Raw genomic sequence first — 21,567 nt, 5'->3', positions numbered from 1 at the left:
CCGCCATAAAACAAGAAGAAGAAGAAGAAGAAGCCAACTGTCAAAAAAAAAGAAAAAGCTCAAGAAGAAGAAAAGGAAGCAGAAGAAGAAGAAGTCTTTCAATCAATGTAGCTGACTAGCGTGGAATTAATCTATACTACTTACAGAGTCCAATTGTTTAATGTTTGATATGTAATTTATTGAGGAGCTGGACTGTGAGCCGCAGCGTTTGACTCGGGTTTGAACAGCAGCTCGGAGAGAATGAAGGTGAAGATAAGGCAGTGGAGCGGAGTGGCCTCCTGGTCCTGGGTGGCTAACGATGAAAACTGCGGCATCTGCAGGATGCCTTTTAACGGCTGCTGTCCGGACTGTGAGTACCTGAGCCGGGGGCTGCTGTCCTACATACTGCCTGTCTGCTTGACCACTTAATGTTAGCCTAAAGTCCAAATGCCCTTCATTTTCTAAACATTTAGCTCAATTTCCTTACAACTCATAAAACACATTCATTTCAATATTTTTGAATATTGAAACCCTAATGTGCATATCAGACAAAAGAATTGTGACCACATTTAGTGATAAATACGAAGCTGAGGTTGGTTTCCAATTCTAGCTTCCGATTCGGGAAATGGCTAAAGGGCGATTCCACCTAATGTTTCACTACCTTCCTCATCTTTAATCGACTCTAGTTTAAAAACTACAACACCCAGACTGTTCAAACCTGGACTGGATTATTCTGCTCTAATAGCAGAATATTTAAAACCATGTTTGTGATTTGTGAAATTTTTATCTGATTTGTGAAACTGCTATAAAGATTGATTTCACCACTTTTTTGGAGCTCTGCCATAGTATAACTGCTCCAATTCCAAAACTACAACACCTAGACACTTCAAACCTGGGTTGGATTATTTTCCACTAACAGCAGAATATTTAGTACCATGTTTGTGATTTGTGAAACCTTTTTCTGATTTGTGAAACTTCAATAAAGATTGATTTCACCACCTTTTTTTTGCATCTGGATCACACTAGAACTGCTCTAATTCCAAAACTACAACACCTAGACACTTCAACCCTGGACTGGATTATTCTGCTCTAATAGCAGAATATTTAGAACCATGTTTGTGATTTGTGAAACCTTTTTCTGATTTGTGAAACTTCAATAAAGGTTCATTTCACCACTTTTTGGGATCTCTGTCATAATATAACTGCTGTAATTCCAAAACTGCAACACCTAGACTCTTCAAACCTAGACTAAATTATTCTCAACTAATAGCAGAACATTTATAACCATGTTTGTGATTTGTGAAACTTTCATCAGATTTGTGAAACTTCAGTAAGGGGCGATTTTACCACTTTTTTGTATCTGGGTTGCACTAGTACCGCTCTAGCTCCAAAACTACAACACCTAGACACTTCAAAGTTGGACTGGATTATTCTCAACTAATAGCAGAATATTTAGAACTAGACTGCTATTAGTTTTAGTTTTTAAACTAGAGTCTATTAAAGATGCGAAAGGTAGTGAAAAATTAGGTGGAATCGCCCTCTAGCCTTTTACCGAATCGGAAGCTACTTTAGCTTCGTGTGATAAATAGCGAAACAGAAAAGTAGGACTGGGCTAAATATCGAATACCTTGAACAGGCACTAGGTCCTTTGTATCCTTAGGGCATCAAGTTTTTAATATAACAAAGTTTAAGTACACTGTATGGGTGTCTAACTATTCAAAATATATCCGTGTGCAACATCCTGTGATGTACCTGCCCTGTAAAGTGTTTCAAGGTAAAGTTTATTACATTTTCTTTAATTTGTAAAAGATGGCCAGTTGTCTGCTGTACTAACTTTATCAGCTGAGATCCATCCAAATTCCCTTAAGTTTTTTTTTCTTTTCGTAATTTTAAAGGCCAATCAAAAATGCTTGAAAAAGGAGTCGAGCTGCTTTACAGCCAACCTATTGTCAACAGCAAGCAGTGGTATCTGAAAAACGTTGCTATGACAATGTTTGTGGTGCCATGACTGCCAATAACATCATACGCTGAAATAAAGGCTTAGTATTTAGCATTGTATCTACGGGTTTAGATTATGTACCTCTCTTGTGTGCACTCTTAATGGTTTTGTAATATATTTCTTATTTTGCAGGCAAAGTTCCTGGAGACGACTGCCCTCTGGTCTGGGGTCAGTGCTCTCACTGTTTCCACATGCACTGCATCCTGAAGTGGCTGAACTCCCAGCAAGTCCAGCAGCAGTGCCCTATGTGTCGTCAGGAGTGGAAGTTCAAAGAGTGACTCCGGTCGACTATGTGTACTATAAAGATGGACGCTTCACAGGAATTCTTTTTTTTTTTTTTACCTCCTGTAAACCGCAGAGTTTCCTGTTTGTTTAATGCTGTGGATATTTTTGATATAATTTCTGTTAAGTTTGTAATAAAGTAAACATAACATTGTGTGTCGCTATTGCACTTAATTCTTTCAGGAACAACTTGGATGAAAACATTCATGAGTGGTTGATGTTTCTGGAAAACCTGCTTTTAAACTGGTTGATTAATTTGACATAGATACACTTTTTAATCTCGTCTAACTTGCAGCAGGACTAAATGAAAATTTACTCACTGTTTTTTTTTTCTTTGAGAAATCTGACCCAAAGCATTTCTGTCCAGTTTTTAATGCTGCAAGAAATCTTTTTATTCCTACACAATTACAGCACATTTAAAGCAGAAAAATGCATCCTGGTTAAAGTCAAAGATTAACATCAGACACAAGACTGATGGTGTTATTGGATTGAGCAGAGGCTACCGAGTCAGGTTCCACTTTCCTGTGCTGTATCAGCTGGTATTGGGCAGTAATTGGGATTCAAAATGTCTTGCAGTTTCAAAATCATGTCACTAGATGTTGTGGTTGTTCTGTGGTAAAGCACTAAAATCTTCAACTCCCAAACCTTTATTGAGAATTACATCGATGTGACAATAATCTTCATGATTATTTAATTATATATATTTTTAAAATGATTCTATGTGCCTGCTGTAATGCCAACAAGCATACCTTGAAGGTTTTGATCAGTTATATAAGTCTGACTTATTGCCAGACAAAAAGGTAATGTGCCTACTGTGTACAATAATATTCAATAAATTAGAATATGCATTTTGATGAGGCTTGTCAGATTAATACTACCTGCTGAAAATAACCTTTATGGTGGTGTTGAACATAATTTTCATTAAGCCATCTGTTCTGCATCAACTGTTTTTTGTTGGTCTGATGTAATATTGTAATCTTAAATCTGTATTAATCATAATATTAATAACAATAGTAATAATTAAAAAATCACCATAGTAAATACAAATTAAGGTTTTAAAACACCTATCAGTTCTTTAAAGCCTTAATTAAAAAAAACAATTTTAAAAGAACAATTTAAAATAAATAACCTTATAAATAAAGCTGAAATAAATAAGGTTTTTATAAGTATTCTAAGTTATTGAATTTGAGTGTATAAATATTGTATCAGATTTTAAGTGCACTTAAAACATTTCATTAAAACTGACGACTGCAAAAGCAAAACCTGTTTCCAGTAAAAGGCTAATATTTTATTTTAAACATTTTCAAAATGCTACACAAACATGTTGCCCTAAAAACACTGCTGACATAATTTGAAATGAGGTAAATGTAAATACTTTAATTCCAGTATGAAACAACCTATTGCTGAATCACTACATAATGATTGATGATAAATAAAAGCTGTCATGCTTCACTTCTTTAGCAATCAGCAATTTAAACACGCACACACACACACACACGCACGCACACACGCACACATACACACACACACACACACACACACACACACACCTACACACACACACACACACACACACACACACACACACACACACACACACACACACACACACAATGGCAGGTACCAGTAAAGCCAAACACAGGTGCACATTGAACAACTATGTATGTTGGAATCAGTCTTCAAAGGTTGGTTGACATGAAATAAACACCTCAATCCGAGAAATGGGATGAAACAATACGTAAAACAAGCAATGCAAATCAATTTAAAACAAAAGCATTCAATAATACAATCTTATAACTAAAACTCCATTCAGTCAAACCAATACAAAGAGAAAAGACACAAAAACCATAAGCCACAAAAACCATCCTAGTAAAGGGCGTTAGGTTCAGAGCTTCTGTCAGGCATTTGTATTTATATTACATCATTCATACATCTAGAGTAGTCTTGTTCCCTGCCTCAGGCAAGAACATGTCAAGAACAGCTCAAAGAAAGGCTTTGCTCTGCGTTGCAGTCTCTTCAGGGTCTGAGATCAAGTCAAACATAAAATTTACTCGGTCAATCTAACCGAATCTGCATAAAAAGCCGAACCAAATTATCACAACAATTCAGCATCAATACAATGTACTTTGGCCTTTTTCTTTCATTTCTGTTTTACTTTTATGAAAATGTCAGAAAAAAAGAGAAGAAAATAACTGTGTAAATATTTGAAATAATCTCTAAATTTTAGTCCCAACTTTCGTCACGTTTGAGCTGGTTCAGCCCTAAAGATCCACGTTTTCACAGACTCCTTCTGGATTAGCTGGGGATTTGTCTTCTTTGTCCTCATCTGCATTAAGAGGTTTTTTTTCCTCTTTCACTTGTTCAAATTTGTTAAGAGATGGCACAGATGAGGTTATTATCTGACCAGCCATTTCCTCATTGAAATCCTCAATGGTTTTCCTCTTAAAGCAGCCACACTAAGGACAGGCACAAATGCAACCATTAGACCATTAAACACCAAAACAAACAAAACCATGTCTTAATTCCCAACAGGCTCCAAAGCTGGACATAGAAATCTCACCTTCCACATGATGATCGTGAGTATGATCAGAAGGATAAATCCCATTATCACACCAGTCGCAATGATCAGATTTCTATGTTGAGACACCTTAAATTCAACTACAACTCCAGTCTGTTAGCAGAGAAAAAACAGGTTATGCTTTACATAAAAACATTAATTTGTATTAACTACATAGGTATCGATGAGAGTTGTACATACTGATTTTTCTATTGCGTAGTTCTTGTTTTTCTGAAACGAAAACTCAGATTACAATTACCTTCAAAACTGCATCTCTGAGAAAGTGTCTCAGCAGTTCAACCTATACATACCTCTTGTTTCATCACGTATCTACTACCATCATAGCGAACTTTTATAGAGCTGTTAAATTTGACCTCTCCGTGGACTCCAGTATATTTTTTCAGAAAGGGCATATTCTTTAGAGAAAGAGCAGGACAGGACAGTTGAGGGAATGTCACAGGTACATGTGGTGTAATTTTTCTTAACTCTTTACAGTACATACCGATTCGTAGTTTTTCAGATTTCGGAAATGCACATCCCCCAACAGGGAAATGTAAACATCTGAATAGTTTTTTAACATAAATGTATCGCATTTTATGGCCACACAGTTTTCTTTCCATGGGCAGTCCTGCAACAAAATAATACTTTGTGTCACATAGTGATTTACTCATAATGTGACGACATAGTTTAAGTCCCAATCTGTTACACTAACCTCAGCTTTTGGGGTGGAAAACTTTGAGCACTGAGATTTATTCTTAAAAACATGAGAAAAATGTAAATATTGAAAGCTTGCAAATACGAGAAGCATTAAAAGTTAAATGAGAAGTGTTGAGACAATTGGACAACTTACTGGCTTGACAATAACTTTATAGTTTGTCATTTCAAAGTCGTGTTCCAGTTTCTCTTGGAAGAAGAGGAATACACTGATGGGAAAATCCTTATAATTTGTGTTGCGTATCTGTAAATAATAAGAAGCCACATCATTCTGAATCAACAGGTATGTTTTTTCTTTAATAAACTGATATGTTTTTGCTTCAAAGTGATACAATTGCACCATATTTTAAATCACTTACATTGTATACAGTTGACAGTTTTTGTGTTTTATAATTTTCTGGAGTGAACTTCAGGTTGTCATCAGATGCGTCATTTCTGAAAAAACAAAAAGCAACTATTGCAAAACACAGGACACCTTGGTGTAATACAGCTGAAGATATTGCGGATGTGTGTCACACTACTCACACTGCTATTGCCATTTCAACAGAATATTTTACAGGAATACTTTTGGTCATAGAAGAACTCTTGCTGGAGTTAGAATTTTCACTAAGAATGCAAAGGATAAAATCTTGTAAGTGAAAATAGAAAAGTTTGCTTCTCAAAATTTTTAGCTTCCCTCTATTGGGAATAACGTTTTTTTTTTAATGTACCTTTCTGCAAAGATTGTCATCGGCAATGTGTCATTCCACTCAAAATCTTTGGTGCGAAAAGTAGCAATAAACTCGGCCTTTTATGGGACAAGAGAAATTTACTTTAAATTTGGTTCTGCTAAAAAGACTGTTAAAGTTTGTCATTCAGAGAGCTCTTCACAAACTCTCTTGTGTCGCTAAGGAGGATGTTTGGCTGCTGTATGACTCACAGAGGATTTGCTGCGATATACAGGAAGGCTTATCCCACAAATGGTCTCATTAAGTTTTTCTTGGTCAGCGCAGATTTGAGTTAGTTTCTTGTTCTGATGAGGAGAGAAAAGTTAAATCAAGCTTAACTGCTGTAAAGCTCCATGTTTCAAAGCAAAGGTGCATTGACAGAGTCTGTGTCTTTAATGAAGCACACGTAAGAGTGAGACAAGACAGAGACAGGTCTGAAAGACACGGCAGATGCTTTTCAAGCCTTTGGTTGTGAAAACTCTGCCAAGACACATCCTGTGTCGGTTTCAAGTCCTCAAAAAACGTTTTGCAGTTTCCTCTACTTGTTGTGTGTCACAAAAAAAGGATGAAGTAAATATATTTTATCTTTCTAGTGAACATAATATCCACTAGAAATAATATTCACTGCCATGATGTCAAGTAACACATTTTTAATGAAGCAGCGTTAGACTTTCCCCCGGCTTGTATTCAGTGTCCATTTACAATTACAATTTGTAATTAGTACTCTTCAAAAAATGTGTACAATTTCTCAAACCCAGTGGGCTGAGGCCATTTTACATGTACAATGTCTATGAAAAGTATTCATCCTCTTGGAAGTTTTACCCTTTTTATTACTTTAACAAATCAGTCATAGCCAACAAAAATTTTTATTTTGCTAACAAAAATTACGAAAAAAAAAACCTTTAAAGGGGCAGTATTATGTATTTTCCTGTCACATAGTGTCTTTTTGTAGCACAATCAAGTAACTATGTTACCTTTAGATGTTATGGAAATGCTGAATATATCAAACATAATTTTGTAAAAATTAAACTTTACAATTTAATGTCTCAAAATTGTGCCTCTGTCTGCTTAATAAGCTGCTGTTCTTTCTGACACTCCACCTTCTGCACCTAACACAACAATGTTTGTCCATTAAGCCGTTAACGTCATTCTCATAAGCAATGTGTTTGCTAACTGCTGCTGCCGATAATCTGTGCGGGAGTTGTGGGGAACGGTCAGACAAATCTTCTGTGCCAACCCCTAAATGGTTGGCACAGAAGATTAAAGGATTTCTCAAACAGGCATGAAAGAGTTAAAGCAGCACTCCAGGTGCATTTTTTCCCATGTGACAATAACATTATAATATGATCTGAAGTTTAAAAATGTCAAATTTACATAATACTGACCCTTCAACATCAAAGTGAAAATGGATTAGGCAACATAAAATAAGTGATTGCATTATTATTTAGTGACTGGCCTAATTCAACAGAGGTACAGCAAAGTGGTGCTAGTAGTCTCAAAATGAGTGGAATGGAGATCAAGTGAGTGTGTCTCACCAATATAAAGACACCTGTATCTGCAGGTCCAATCACTGGTTAATCAGAATCTCTGGCCACCATTAGAAACAGGAACACTCCAAGCAAATACAGATCAGAGGATGGATACAAGAAGAAATGGAAGGAATAAAGTAAATCTGCCTACATCAGGCCATCCTCACAAACTGGATGACTGTGTGAGGGAAGGAAATGATTGAGAGAGGCCACTCACACACCTCTTACTACGCTGAAGGAGTTACAAACTTCAGCAGGAGTTACAAAAAGGCTGAGCGGACAAACCAGATCATTCTGAAGATTAAATATCCATCTAATAGTTACTTTTCCTGGTACTAACTGATAGGCAGCTTGTGTCAGAGGGCCACTTATGTTATTTTTTTCCTGCATACATCTTCTAGCCCTTTACTTAACCTCTAAGATGCTGTATGTGGTTCTTACGTATGGTTTCAATAGTACTTTCTTTATCGTTTTCAAAGATTTTCATTGATGAACTGAAATTTGACAGGAAAGAGGGTGGAAAGAGAAGAGGAAGACATGCAGCAAATGGCCCGAGACTGGGAATCAGACCAATGATTAATTGGTCTGAATGAATAATGAATGAATGAATAAAGTCTGAGGACTTTAACCTCTGCACATGGTGCGCCTGCTTTACCTACTGAGTCACCCGGCAAACTGAAGTTTCTTATTGCTATGGTAATCCTAAACACGAGAAATCGTAATCATAGAATTCATTTAAGCAATTCATCCCTAAAATTTGTACAGTCATTTCAAACTTGTGGATTCAATTTCTGTTTTTAAACTTCTTTCTAGATTTTATGTAATTTTTCCATCCTGAAACTCCCACCCCCCCAAAAAAACAAAACAAATCAACTAAAACAACCAGAAAATAATGTAACTTAAATTACCCCTTTTTGATCCAACATTGAGAAAGAGAGGCCTTGAGGGTAGAGCATCGTCAGGCTGGTGTTGTATGAGTCATCAGCCATATTATCGAGTTTTATCCATATTTTGATGCTGCTATCTTTTGTCACTAATAGTTCCTCAGACCTAAAACAGGAAACGTACTTGTTAAATTCAGTTGAGTTGTTTGAAGCTAAACAATAGCTTTTCTAGATGCATGTGTGTATGTGGGTTTTTTTTTTGTTCAAAATACATACTGAAAATTAAAATCCACTTTAAGATCAGCAATGCAGATTTCTTTTTCACAGTGTTTTTCGAAAGGAACCTGTAAAAAAATGTATATTGTCCAATGAACAGAACTGGATGCAACTTTGGTCAAACTCCAAGAATAAACATTTAGTTTTCTTTACACATCCATCTTTACATCTTTACATTCCTTCAGAACCCTTTGGTTACTGGACCCACCTCAACCATTGCCTGTATTTGGCTGTCTATGCTAAGAATGGCTGTTGAATGGTTGTTGAAATCTTGGGAAAAGTTTAGCTTGACGTTGACAGGAGATAATGTGTCTTGTATGCATTTCTGGAAAACAGAAATAACAGTGTGGTCAGTTCTTGAAGAGACAAAACCAGAAACATTTGAGTAAGAATGATTTCAATCTTATGATTATTCATACATTCATGGAGATAGAATAGTTGAAGCATGTTTCCTTGTCAGTCAGCTCACGGGTATGTATAATATTCCTGCTATTTGTTCCATTTTCAATGAAGAAACCTCGATTTGATTGCCTCATTGGATCCACATTGAGCATGAGTGAGATATTGATTCCTGGCCCTTAAGTGGATAACAGTGTGCCATTAAAATGACAAACTTGCAGTTGCTGTAGGTGAAAATCCCATTTTTAATCCTCACCTGCAGTGCTGTTTGTTACTTCTACCATTTCAAAGCAAGCTGTTATGTTAGTCATTGGTAATGGTTTGTCCTCCGTCTTATCCAAGCAGTTGATTTCCTGAATACTTATCACGTTGGGATAAAATGACAGCTTAGCCTTGACATCTAACACAGGTTTGGACCTGAAAGAGACCAAATAAAGGATTTGTGAACAGTTTTGATGCGACTCCCCTCACCAAGTTATTTTTTTTAACATATCTGTGCAGCTTTAAACAAGGAACTTTTCAGATTGCTTTTTCCTTATCATCAGATGTTTTAATTTGGTGAAAACTATAAGTACTTTAAAAGCATCAAACCTTCATCTATAGCCTTTTTTCTAGAAATGAACCCAAGTTTGCATTTCAACACGTCATTTAACTTGAAGAGTGCAGTGGTGCACTAACAAAGTTATACCTTAAGACAACAGCAGCACCTTGGGATCCCACCACAATATCTGGCAACCTATCCTTTCCGAGATCGATGTCTCCATTGATGGACTGACCAAAAAATGTCAATGCAGGATCAAATTGTGCTCCTGTGATTCTCTGGAAAAGCAGAAACTTCACTATTAAAACTGTCACACACATACACACATACGCCTGCCCACGCCCACACACACATACACACTGACAAAATAGTTAGTGTCAATGGAGGAAAAATTCACATTGGTCACTGAAATAAATTGAAACTGAGAAAAGTAATAATACATAAAAAAAAAATACTGAAAATTAACCAATGCAAATCAGACATTATTGCTGTGTGAATTGTGTTTCTTTTTTTTAAGTACTTCAAAAGTCCTGGGAAAACGTGATGGTACCTGTAACTTAAAATTTAGCTGCGCAACCTTTTGAAGGAATTAAATTATTTCTGTAACTGTCAATAAGATTTCTACACCTGTCCACAGGTGTTTTGGTTCGCTCCAGTTGTGCCAGTAACTTTGTGACCTGTCAACATGCATTGTGGTAGTTTCACTTTTAAATGCTTTGGTTTCCTCCTTGGTCGTCTCCCATGAAGTCCACTTTGGCTCGAACAACAACAGATGGTGTGATGTGACACTGATTTATCTTGACTTTGGAGTTCACCTTTAATTTCTTCTAAAGTTGTTCTGAATTCTTTGGTTGCCATTTGTGTTAACCTTGTCTTCAATTTGTCATCCTGCGGCCAGGGAGGCTGGCTAAAGTGTTGTGAGTTTAACTTTCTGAATAATAAGTGCTATTTTGTCACAGGAGCATCAAGCTGCATGGATACTGTCTTATATTATCTTTAGCATGTCTATAATTTTCTGATTTCCTGAGACAACTTTCTCCTTGGCTACCTATGATCCATATACAGCATGGTATACACCATGTCTTTAAAGGTGGTTGAAAAAACAAATGTAAGCATTTTCACCCTTAAAATCTACCAAGCGCTTTGTTCGAATACTGAAACAAATCATTGTAAATTTTACAGAATGTGGAGTTGTCACTGAAGGGTCTTGCTGAGGGCTTATGGGGTTTATCAATGATGACCATGTGATTTTTTTCTTGTATTTTGAAGCAGTGTTGGATGCTGTGAAAGCAGCCTTATGATATCCCAGTTGTTAAGAGTAGAGTGTATTGATAGCACAATTATGCTGAAATGGCAGAGTAACACATTAAACTATTTCAGAGATTTTGGTATGATTAGCTAACTGGTAATAGTAAAAAGCTAATTTTGGATGTTGTCTACACGATTCCTTTTTACTCCAGTTGTTGAGATATATGCATAAAATGCTCTGACGAGAAAATCTCTTCTCCTCTCAAGTTGCTGAAGAGTTGAAAGAAGGTCCTGATAGTTTTTGTGTTCAGCAGTAAGACTGAAACTAGCAGCTGTGCAGAAATCTTTCATATATGGTATGTAGGGCAATTGTGTGGCTTGTGAGGAAACATGCAGAAGTTTGATCAGAACACACACATCCTGACTTATCTGTGATAAACATGGGTACCCATAGCAGTACCCATGTGGTATGGCAGGAAAGCAACAGTGACAAACCTTGTTGGGGTGTGCAAAGCAGTAGCATAATGGGAGCCTTCATGAGGACATGTGGTGTCCCAATTTTGCAGTGATTGTGCTACATTTGTACAGCTGTGAAGATCCTGGAGACTAGTGGACAGTTTTAGCCTGGTGTGAGAGAGGGTATGACCTTCTGTTGCCCATAAAAAAGCTTACTTTGTTTATGCCATGCATTAAAAAAAATAATTCTGACACCGTGTCAATTGGACTTATGACTGCATTGTGATAAATATTTTTAATTTTATTTCAATTTTCTTCATCTTTCTCTCTCAGCTGTGTGTTCTTGTATTAAACACTAAGCATGTTTGAACTCTTAAAAGAAAAAAAGACAAACTGATCAGCAAATGCGACTTCGTTCGACTTCAGAAAACGCATGAACTTTGATGCATTTTTTTACTTGACAGAATCTTATATGATTGTATCACCTGGCTGGAAATGTTGCGCATCCCTGTGCCTCTTTGTCCAAGGTAGATGTAGACCGCTCCAGCGTTGTTCTCTTCCAGGGGGGCTCCCACTGCAACATCTCGGAGACCATCTCCATTCAGATCTGCAAGACTGGATATCGTGGTGCCAAATCTACCCATGGACGGTGCTTTCACTTGAAGCACCCTCATTAAGTCGATCTACAAGCAATGAGGACAATATTTAACTCAGTAATAAATTCATGCAAAAGTGACTTTTAATCTGAGCCTTAACAATTGATGTACCTTATCAGATATTGCGTAGATGTAGATCGACCCTTCTTTTCTCTCCTCAGGAAGGAAAAACATTGGAGCGCCAACCAGCAGGAAATCAGTGTTACCATCTGTGTCAATGTCCACAGAGCACAGCTCCGCACCAAAATAGGAGCCAATCTGGAAAGTACAGATAAATAGTTGCTTCCTGCTCTTTTACTTTCTGAAAAATTAGCTGGAAATTCAAGGAGGTTTTCTGTGTCCCTCTCTGCAACTGCAAAACTGAAACTTTGACTCTCAGCACATATAATAATTTATAATATAATAATTTGTGTTTGTTTGCAAATATAAACGTGTCTGTAAATTCTTGAGTCTTTCTAAAAGTCACAAGCAAAATATGTTCATAAACAAACATAAGCTTAAAAATGAGCAACCCATGTTCATGTTACTTGTTTATATAATAGATTTTTTATAAAACTACAATTCCCAACCTGGTCCACAGTTATTCTTTGGACTACTGGCCACTTGTCTTCATCACGTCGAAAAACTACAACCTGTCCCATGTGGTTGAAACGTGGGGCGCCAGTGAAATATAAAGAAATGCCATTTCTTTCTCCAACAGAAAGAGTGTATCCTACAAATGTGAGTAGCAACAAATTGTCATGAATTTCTCTTTTATATTGCACAATGTATAACACTAACAGTTGATTTGAAACTGATTGAATTATTCAATTATATTTCTGCTAAAATAAATCATCTGAGTAAAGTAGCAAATAATTAGCATACCCATGTAGGAGGCCTCTTGCATATCTGGGTCTAAAATCACCTTGTTTTGTGTCTTATACTCATTGAGAGTCCCACGCCAGGTGTTTGAACCCACTGAGCCCAGAACCAAGGTGTCCTGTCAACACAAAGGTTTGATCAGAATACACACTTCCTGACTTATCTGTGTTAAATGATCTTTTGATAGAGACTCATCAAGGTCTATTTCTATTAATTCAGTTTTTAAGCAGAACCTCTTCTAGAAGTTTTCTTTTGTTTATTTATTTCAAGAAGACATCTATGACTCTACTATCAGGAACAAAAGAGGACACAAATGTTTGACAAAACTGCAAGCCAGATGAAAACAAAAACATTAAATATGCCAACTAAACCAATGCATAATTTACCTTGTGTGAGACGACACTGAATCCACTTTGAGCCATTTGAGTATTCAGTTTATCAGATCGAGTCCTATTAGATCCTAAAAATTACAGAAGAGGACAAAGTGTCACTACCACATGGACAGGGAAAAATCATTAGCATCTCATTAATCAACACTGCAAAATAAAACAGGGAAACAAATCACCTTCTATAGCGAAGATCTGTTTTTGCAAACTTCCCAGTATTCCAGTAAGTCCATCATAGTTTTCAATTTCGAACACATTATTATCTTTTGGTTCTGATGCAATTGTTTTTAATTTGTCGAATTTATCTTTTTCAATCTTAACCTGAAATGAAAAAAACAGTACATGATTTCAGATCTTACACAATTGAAATTGCCATTTTATTTACAGTTTGGTATTTGAAGCAAGGAAGCAAACTCTCTTCTGAGGAGACAAGTGGTTTTTAATTGGTCCGTATTAATGGTCTAGTTTACCAGTGATTAGTATTCTGCAACAGCTTTGCGGAGATAGAAAATACAGCTTATGAACCAATCATGCAATACCTTGAAAGCACTTTTGATGTGAATCTGTGCTATATGCAATTGATACCACACATACAGCGAGTAGAAAGACACATATTTTTTTCTCATTGCCTGAAGTTCAATTAGGCCAAACTTATTTCATTTTAGGTCAGTCAGAATCACCTAAATTATTTCTATTTGCTAAATGTTATAAAACTTTTTCAAAACATTTTGTGCAGATTTGTTTTGTAACTTTCTTCACATTTAGAAGTTTGCATACATTTTATCAGTATCTGGTCTTCCAGCTTTTTTGCTGCAAGGCAAATCCCTTCAGTGTGCTAATTGCAGTGATGGGATTTATTGAACAAGTGTTTGTAACAAGGACATACACTTGTTCAATAAACTTTTTTTTTATTTCAGCCCAGATGGTTGGGGTGAAATGTTCTGACTACACTCTTAACTATTTAAAGCAAATGTTAAAAGTTATGTTCTTTTTCATTTTTCATAATAATGTTGGGCTGGGGTTGAGGAATTATGCCTTAACCACCAGATTGCATAGACTTGTAAAGCATAGTTGAAGTAGACAAACAATAAGCAATTGATATAACAATAAGCAAGAAAGGCAAAGACATAAATGCTAAAAAAAATGGTTGGAGAATTTAAAAGCAGTGTTCTGGAAAAACTACTGTATATCACTGTGTATAGTGGGATGAGCAATTAATGTTACTCAGTTTCACAAGAAATTTAACAGAAAAAAAAGTCAAATAAATCAACCACATCTTTGAGTCTAGTAATACAGAAAAATATGTTCAAACTTACCCCAATAACAACTCGAGTGATCTCTTTGCGATTATAGGTTGCAACACTCTGATAACTTTTATCCAGATCACTTGGATTTCCATCTGTGATTATCACCACAGCTTTATTTGCATTTTTTGAGGCTCCTGCTGTTTCATTTTCCAAGAGATTGTGCCTGAAGAAATGCTGACGTTTAGGGTTGCTGAAGACAACTCTGCTTAATCTGCGGGAACTAATGTGTATACTGTATGGACTTTGGGCACGCTTACTTACAGTGTAAAGTTAAGGGCCTGGTGTGTGTTGGTTAGACCCTTCATATGCTGTTCATTGGCAAGTTTGTCTTGAGCAGTACCATCAGCGTAATCCTTAAAGTTGAACACTGTCCTGCACGATGTTGAGAACTGAACTGCTGCAAACTAAAGAAAAATATACAACATTGATTTGATTTAACATTAAGATTATACCAGATTATACCCTGACTCACTAATACTTTAACTAAATGCTGAAAGAGTGCACTGACCTTGAAAGATGTGTTTTTAAGTTGGTTCATTATGTCTGTTATGAATTCTTTATTTTTACCAAATTCTGTATTAGTCATGCTCTCGGATCCATCAAACAGAAACACAAGGTTTACAACCTTTTCTATGCATTCTGTAGGAAAGTACAGAACATTAGAACACCATATAAATCAGAATATAAATACTAAAAACAGCACAGCCTTACTTTGGAACAAAGGCTTGAAAGAAGAGATCAGCTCAAAATCATCTGTGATGTTGTAACACAAACTGTTCAGGTAGACATTCTCATCGCATGGATGAGCAAGGCTTGGACTGCAGGCCTAAAGCAGAGCAAAACATGTTAGAGAAATGGGTCTGAACACTGTTTCGACATTAGTTTTGCTCTAAAATATCCCAGACAGTGTGTGGTTTCTTACAATAAACCCGGATTTTGTATCCGTGGCTATTGACAAGCCAAGATGCTTGGCTGAATACGGATGTGAAGAACCTGTAAAACATTTTGTTCCAGTTATACTTTATAGCGACAAACTGATTAGTTTTTACAACGAGGTTTGATGATCAACGTAAATAAATATTATCTAGATACTTGCATTTATTTTTACTTTAATTTCATCACAGGCTAGATGTACTGTATGGCAGAGTGCCAGAGTCAGACTAGGAGAAAAGAAAGCCTGTCTTTGAAATAGACACAGTTTCTTGCACAATCGTGTCAAAGTTCTGCTATTGAAAATAATCTGTTGATTTGTTAAAAGATTAAGTATTTCCTTGCTGTTACAACCGATACCAAAGTATAATTTAGCAAGACACTCACTAGTTCTCATTTTAATGCAGAGGCAAAACTCCATTAAAATGTTTGTTTTTTTTAACTACTTTATTCTCATAATTTTAAAAATATTCTCTTAGCCCTAATGCTCTATTGTACATATGAAACCAAACTAGCTGTACTTAAGCTATAAATAGAAAATGCATCATTGCCTACAGATTTGGTTTGGAACCTTTTCACATTTTATCCTGCTACAGCTACAAATTCAATGTATTTCATTCACCAACATGAAACCCAGCGCAACCAACCACCTTTGCTAGTCAAATAACTAATAAATAGTCCAGAGATTTTAACTGTTATCAAAACTTGTTTACTGATTTAAATAAATGTTTTACTTTTTATTTATTCTTCTCTGTAAGGTGGCTTTGAGTCTTAGAAAGGTGCCCTCAGAAAAAGTTTGATATTATTAAAATTGTTGTGTAGTCTCAACGTAAATACGACTGAATATTAGTGAGCAAACAGCATCATAAAGACCAAGGAGCGTCAGTAGTATCAGAGTATCTGTAGACAGATCAGAGAGAAAGATACAGAGAAATTTGAAATGGATCCGATTATGAAACAAACTAGGAACATCTCGCAGAGCTCTGTTCAAGCCATCATCTGAGAATGAAAACATGGCAATACTGCAGGCCTAGCAAGACATCACTGTGTACTTAACCCGATTAATACAAAATGAGCATTAATCAGAGTAGCAACCAATAATAACCCTGGAGGAGCTACTGAGCTCCACTGCTCAGGTAAAGGAGAATATGGACAAGACAACTTGTTATTGTTCATTTGTTCAAATCTGACCTGACTGGACAACAAGAAAGCTTTGACTGAAAGAAGTCACAAATCTTAATGGTGACTCAGTAAATGAGGAAGGAGTTCAGATCACGATGAAGATCACTTTATCTCCCCTGCTCTCTACCTCCTGCTTCGTTCCAGCTCTTTGTGATGCCATGTGCGTTGTTGTTTCTTGTTTGGATTTACCCGTGTTATTCACTGAGATCTCTGCTTTTAGAAAAATTATTCTCTTTACTCCACTTGGTTGTTTGATGTCTGCTTCCTCGATACAGTTGAGACCTAATATGATTTTGTCTGATTTCTGAGGACTGACTACCCTTTTCTTTTGTCTTTTCCGTTTTGGGAAGTGGCGTAGTAGATCACATCACTTTATATTTCAGGGAAATAAGAAGTCATGCATAATTTAAAATTCTCGAAAAGTACGAGTTTTTAATGATTGAATCATATTTACATTGCAACCAGTATTCATTACAACTTTTTTTTCCCAATATTCTGAGTTATATTTCAAACATCAGTACTGCTGGAAGCCATTTTTCTTCTCCTTTATAATGCAGTAGTGTTTAAATGTGAAAGCGCTCATACCATTGAACCACAATTTAGCGCCATTTTGGTCGATCTTGGAGATGCCCCCTGACCCATTTAGCCGCAGCGGTGCAGTAACGATTACCCTGTGAACCATAGAAATATCAGTGAGATATCAGCAAAAACATGATTCTCAGCAAACAGAAAAGTTTTTGCTAATTACCAAAGTGTTGTTCATATGATGAAAGCTTCTTCCAGGAAATTGTTTAAAAGATAGTTATCTCCTGTCTACTGATTCCTCTTAACGTTACTCTGAATTTTCTCACAACCAGAGAACTGGAGCTGCAAACTCACCCTTTGTTCTTGGGTGACTCGTACTGAAGCACCTTGTATCCAAAGAAATCTTCCTTCTCGCCAGGAAGAACGGTAGAGTTTGTTGTATCAATGTTGAAAGCTGAAGTAATTGGGATGGCTGCAGCTGAAAAGTAGGAAAGATACATTTTACAAGCTCACAAAAGTAGTAGAACAAGTGCTAATTCCTTTTCTGGATTTCTAAGTTGTCTTCATAAATAATCTGATCAACCACCTTTATTATCTTTTCAAAAGAAATTTAATAAATGCAAGCTGTCATAAAAAGCAATTAGATAATCTGAACGTTGCAATGGGGAGTGAACTGTAAAATTTATAGTTTTAAACGTAAGCCTTCTGATTTGTCTAGGACTTTTTTTTGTTAGATTGCCAGGAAATCCTGTTTAGATCAGAGATATAAGCAGCAGCACAAACTAAGATAATTATAAAACAGGGTAGGTGTACTGCATGACATGAACAAGTTTAAAATAAATGTGTAAAAAAATCCACACAGAACATTCACTACTTTAATACCAGAATTATAAAATGACTTCCTGGAGGTCTTATCTCCAGTTTTCAATTGTCAAAAGCAGAAGTTAAAATAGAAAACTTCTCTTAAAGCCATGAAAGCACAAAAAAGTTAGTAATTAGTAAAATTTATAAAAGGCAAAGGTCAGAACTGATAGGAAACATCATCACGTGGGAAACATTACAGCCCATCTGCCTTTTGTCAGAGTTAGGATTTTTACTAAAACTCAAAATAGTTTTTTGTTCTGCAGCTAGTGTGCTTCAGATTAATGGTTCTCAAGGTCCACTGCCCTTAACTTTTAGGCATCTCTCTGCTCCATATTTCCTCTGCATGCCATCAAGTGCTGTAGAAGCCTGTCAATCTCCCATTTATTCCAGTCACCAGTCTGGTGTGTGGCAGCAGAAACCTCCTAAATCATGCAGGATAATGAATCCTGAACCACTTTGGATCATTCTTCTGCTGCATGACTCATTTGAAATTAAGGTCATAAATTGATCTCCATGTATTTCCCTTCAGTAGGGTGCAGAACTCTCAGGTCCATTTAAGGCGTGTCATGCAGATTTTCAAGCAGCAAAGCAGCCCCAGACTATCACATTTGCACCACGTTTGACTTGATGATGTTCTTTTCTTGTAATGTATTTATTTTTTCAGCTGTATACCAGATGCAATGGGATTTATATCTTCCAAAAACTTCCACTTTTGGAAGTTGGGATGTTTTCCCTAAGTTTTCCTCATCAAGGGGATTCTGAAATATATGAAATATGTGAAGCATGTCTTTGTGATCTTTTTGGTGAACAGTGGTTTTGGTGAATATATTTATATTTGAATGATGAGTAGTGACCATATCACTGAGTTGTCGCTTCATTATCGTTTTGGTTGGCCCACCACCACGGTTGAGGTTCTCCAGCGTTTCTTGTTTGTTCCATTCATAAATAATGGTTCTCACTGAGGTTCGATAGCAGGCCAAATAGATTAACCCTTCCCAGACGAACAGATGCCAACCACTTTGTTTTCATTTGTTTTTGGATTTTTGTAGATGGGATAAATGTGTTCTGCTTTTTAAAATATTTCAGCCTACTCCATGCTGTCAAACAGGATCTATTGACGAGATTTCTTGGCTGAATTCAGCTTCTCAGAAAGTGTGTCTGATCACAGTTAAATTATAAATTACCAAAAGATTCCTATCACATCTTCATATAGGAGTAGTTTGTCTACATAATAAATCAATTTATAATTAGAAAATGGCTGTTTGTATTGAGGCTATGTCAATTACTGAGACCTGAAATCATTTAAACAGAAACAGAAGTGAGCTGAGACCAACTTGATTACTGTCATTCGATAGAGAAGTTAACGCTGTGGACAAAAGAGAAAAAAAGCTGCGAGAGTCGTTGCTCTCGGTTCTCACACCACCCTCTTTTACCTCATGGTGCAGATGTGCTGCACTTGGGTTTAGAGAGGCATAATCAAGGAAGGACGTCATCTCCAGTTTCCAACGCATGTTCTTAAACTATTGCCTAACTTGCTAAAAATAAATATTTACTTATTTTACTCTGTTCAGCCAACATAACATCAGAGACATAAAACATATATTTTTAAAAACACCTGCACATGAGATTTATCACATTTTTTCCATAGATATACTTCATTAAAATGGTAATGAAGGATGGTCTCACAAAGGTTTACACCATTCAAGATAAATAAAGCTACTTATTTTCATCCCCCCACACACCATTTCATAAATGTAATAATTAAGTGAGCTTAAATATCAATAGAAGAACCCAAAAATACAAAATCTAAGCCTAAATTAAACATTCTCCTTAATTTATTAAAGCAAAATTCAATGTCATGATCATTATTTCTGCATTACCACCATATTTAAATATTTAAGGTTTATTAAACCTTAAATATCAGGATATTTAAGATATGAATAAAAGTTAGCTTAGCCAAAGGGAAACTTTAGCAGCCAGTAAAGTTTTTCTCACAGTCTGTTGTGTAAATTCAGGAATGAGTCATTCTCACTGTGGAACAGATTGTGAAAACTACTGATGCAGAGCTGTGCAACCTCTGCTTTATGAGTAAATCGGGAGGGGAGGGATACTTTTTTAAAGATCCTTTTCATTAAAATTATTTCTTACACTGAAAAGTTTTTTGTTAAAAAGGAACTGTCTTCATTAGATTAACTATCGCACTGTTCACATTAAGCAAAGGTGTTAAGAAAAGCTACATATGTGCACATTTAAAGCTGTAAAATGACAAATGATTTTTGTAATTAATGTTTACCACAATAAATAAACACTTTCCAGATCTCCGCCTTTGTTGTTAGTAAGTATTGTGCACTGTCTGATCAGTTATTCACAAAAACATTTTTCTGTCATTGAACATTTTAGAGAAACGGTGTAGAATCAGTTTGCAGAAAGTATGAACACCGTCCTATAGTTGAAAAACTCAGACAAAATAAAAATAACTCCTCGTGGTCACTGCTTTGTTCACAATGCCTTCAGTGGCTGGCCGACGTATAAATATAATTCAACATCAATTTTGCACATCGCTTTGCAAAAGCTGAGCCCTCCCAAAAAAACACTTTTCATTGCAGAAAAAAAAACATTGAAATAATTTTTTACAAATAATTTTCTCACAATATTAAGCTTTTTGTGCTTTTAGCTGTTGGCGCTACTCAGTTTGTTCTAAAGGAGCAGAAAATCAGGTTGGTAAAACAAAGATCATATTATGCTGACACAAGAAAGAAATGCACCCGTTTGTGGTGAAGAGTTCCTGTTTTAAATCTTCTCAAGTCTACACTGTTTCCTTTCCCCATAAACTGAAAAAAAACAAAGCTCATAATTTGTCACAATTTGAGTAAAAAGGATAGCTGTAACTTTAAAATAAAAACTACATATTGATCATTTTAGTTGCTTCATATTTAACCATTTAGATGATTTTTCACACTTTCTGATCAAAACCATAATTCACCCCATAGTTTTCAGTTTTAGGTGAATAACATAAAAAAAAAAACACCAATGAATTATTTTAAACTTACCTGTCAATATCATGTAGATGAGCAGATGGAAGCGCTGTGGCACGTACATCTTTACATGAATTCAGATTCTACTGACAGCGCCTTTCTGTGTCAGTGTGCAGTAGTTGGAGAGCGAGTTGAAAAATGAGGCTGTTTCCTTAGCAGGTGGGTGTGACACTTCCGATATTACACAGAGCCTCATTCACAGTTGTATAAAATGACTTCGATCCTCAATACTTCCCACTGTCATAGAAAA

General features: G+C 36.1%; 2 protein-coding genes across 2 annotated transcripts; one reads left to right on the top strand and one right to left on the bottom strand.

Annotated features, from left to right (window-relative positions):
* Nucleotides 1-42: 42 nt before the first annotated feature.
* On the top strand, nucleotides 43-2,415 carry anapc11 (anaphase promoting complex subunit 11). Its single transcript, XM_005803031.3, has 2 exons — nucleotides 43-349; nucleotides 2,111-2,415. Exons 1-2 carry the CDS (start codon nucleotides 241-243, stop codon nucleotides 2,254-2,256), a joined length of 255 nt encoding a protein of 84 aa, XP_005803088.1. The 5' UTR covers nucleotides 43-240; the 3' UTR covers nucleotides 2,257-2,415.
* A 1,107-nt stretch (nucleotides 2,416-3,522) lies between these two features.
* Nucleotides 3,523-21,434, bottom strand: LOC102232813 (integrin alpha-L-like). The gene is made up of 31 exons (XM_014470238.2): nucleotides 21,333-21,434; nucleotides 17,773-17,896; nucleotides 17,479-17,564; nucleotides 15,704-15,774; nucleotides 15,493-15,607; nucleotides 15,290-15,420; nucleotides 15,043-15,185; nucleotides 14,791-14,944; nucleotides 13,654-13,795; nucleotides 13,475-13,548; nucleotides 13,092-13,206; nucleotides 12,797-12,939; nucleotides 12,339-12,485; nucleotides 12,057-12,254; nucleotides 10,015-10,145; nucleotides 9,583-9,743; nucleotides 9,347-9,504; nucleotides 9,136-9,252; nucleotides 8,928-8,995; nucleotides 8,676-8,817; nucleotides 6,451-6,543; nucleotides 6,242-6,318; nucleotides 6,057-6,137; nucleotides 5,891-5,966; nucleotides 5,668-5,775; nucleotides 5,530-5,571; nucleotides 5,320-5,445; nucleotides 5,129-5,233; nucleotides 5,019-5,048; nucleotides 4,821-4,931; nucleotides 3,523-4,716 (listed from the first exon to the last, which is right to left on the bottom strand). The coding sequence occupies exons 1-31, from the start codon at nucleotides 21,379-21,381 to the stop codon at nucleotides 4,522-4,524; spliced, it is 3,513 nt and encodes a 1,170-aa protein (XP_014325724.1). The 5' UTR covers nucleotides 21,382-21,434; the 3' UTR covers nucleotides 3,523-4,521.
* Between the last annotated feature and the right edge of the window lie 133 nt (nucleotides 21,435-21,567).

Source organism: Xiphophorus maculatus, chromosome 5 (assembly GCF_002775205.1).
Source record: "Xiphophorus maculatus strain JP 163 A chromosome 5, X_maculatus-5.0-male, whole genome shotgun sequence".
NCBI lineage: Eukaryota > Metazoa > Chordata > Actinopteri > Cyprinodontiformes > Poeciliidae > Xiphophorus > Xiphophorus maculatus.
This window is presented reverse-complemented; position numbering and strand designations above follow the sequence as displayed.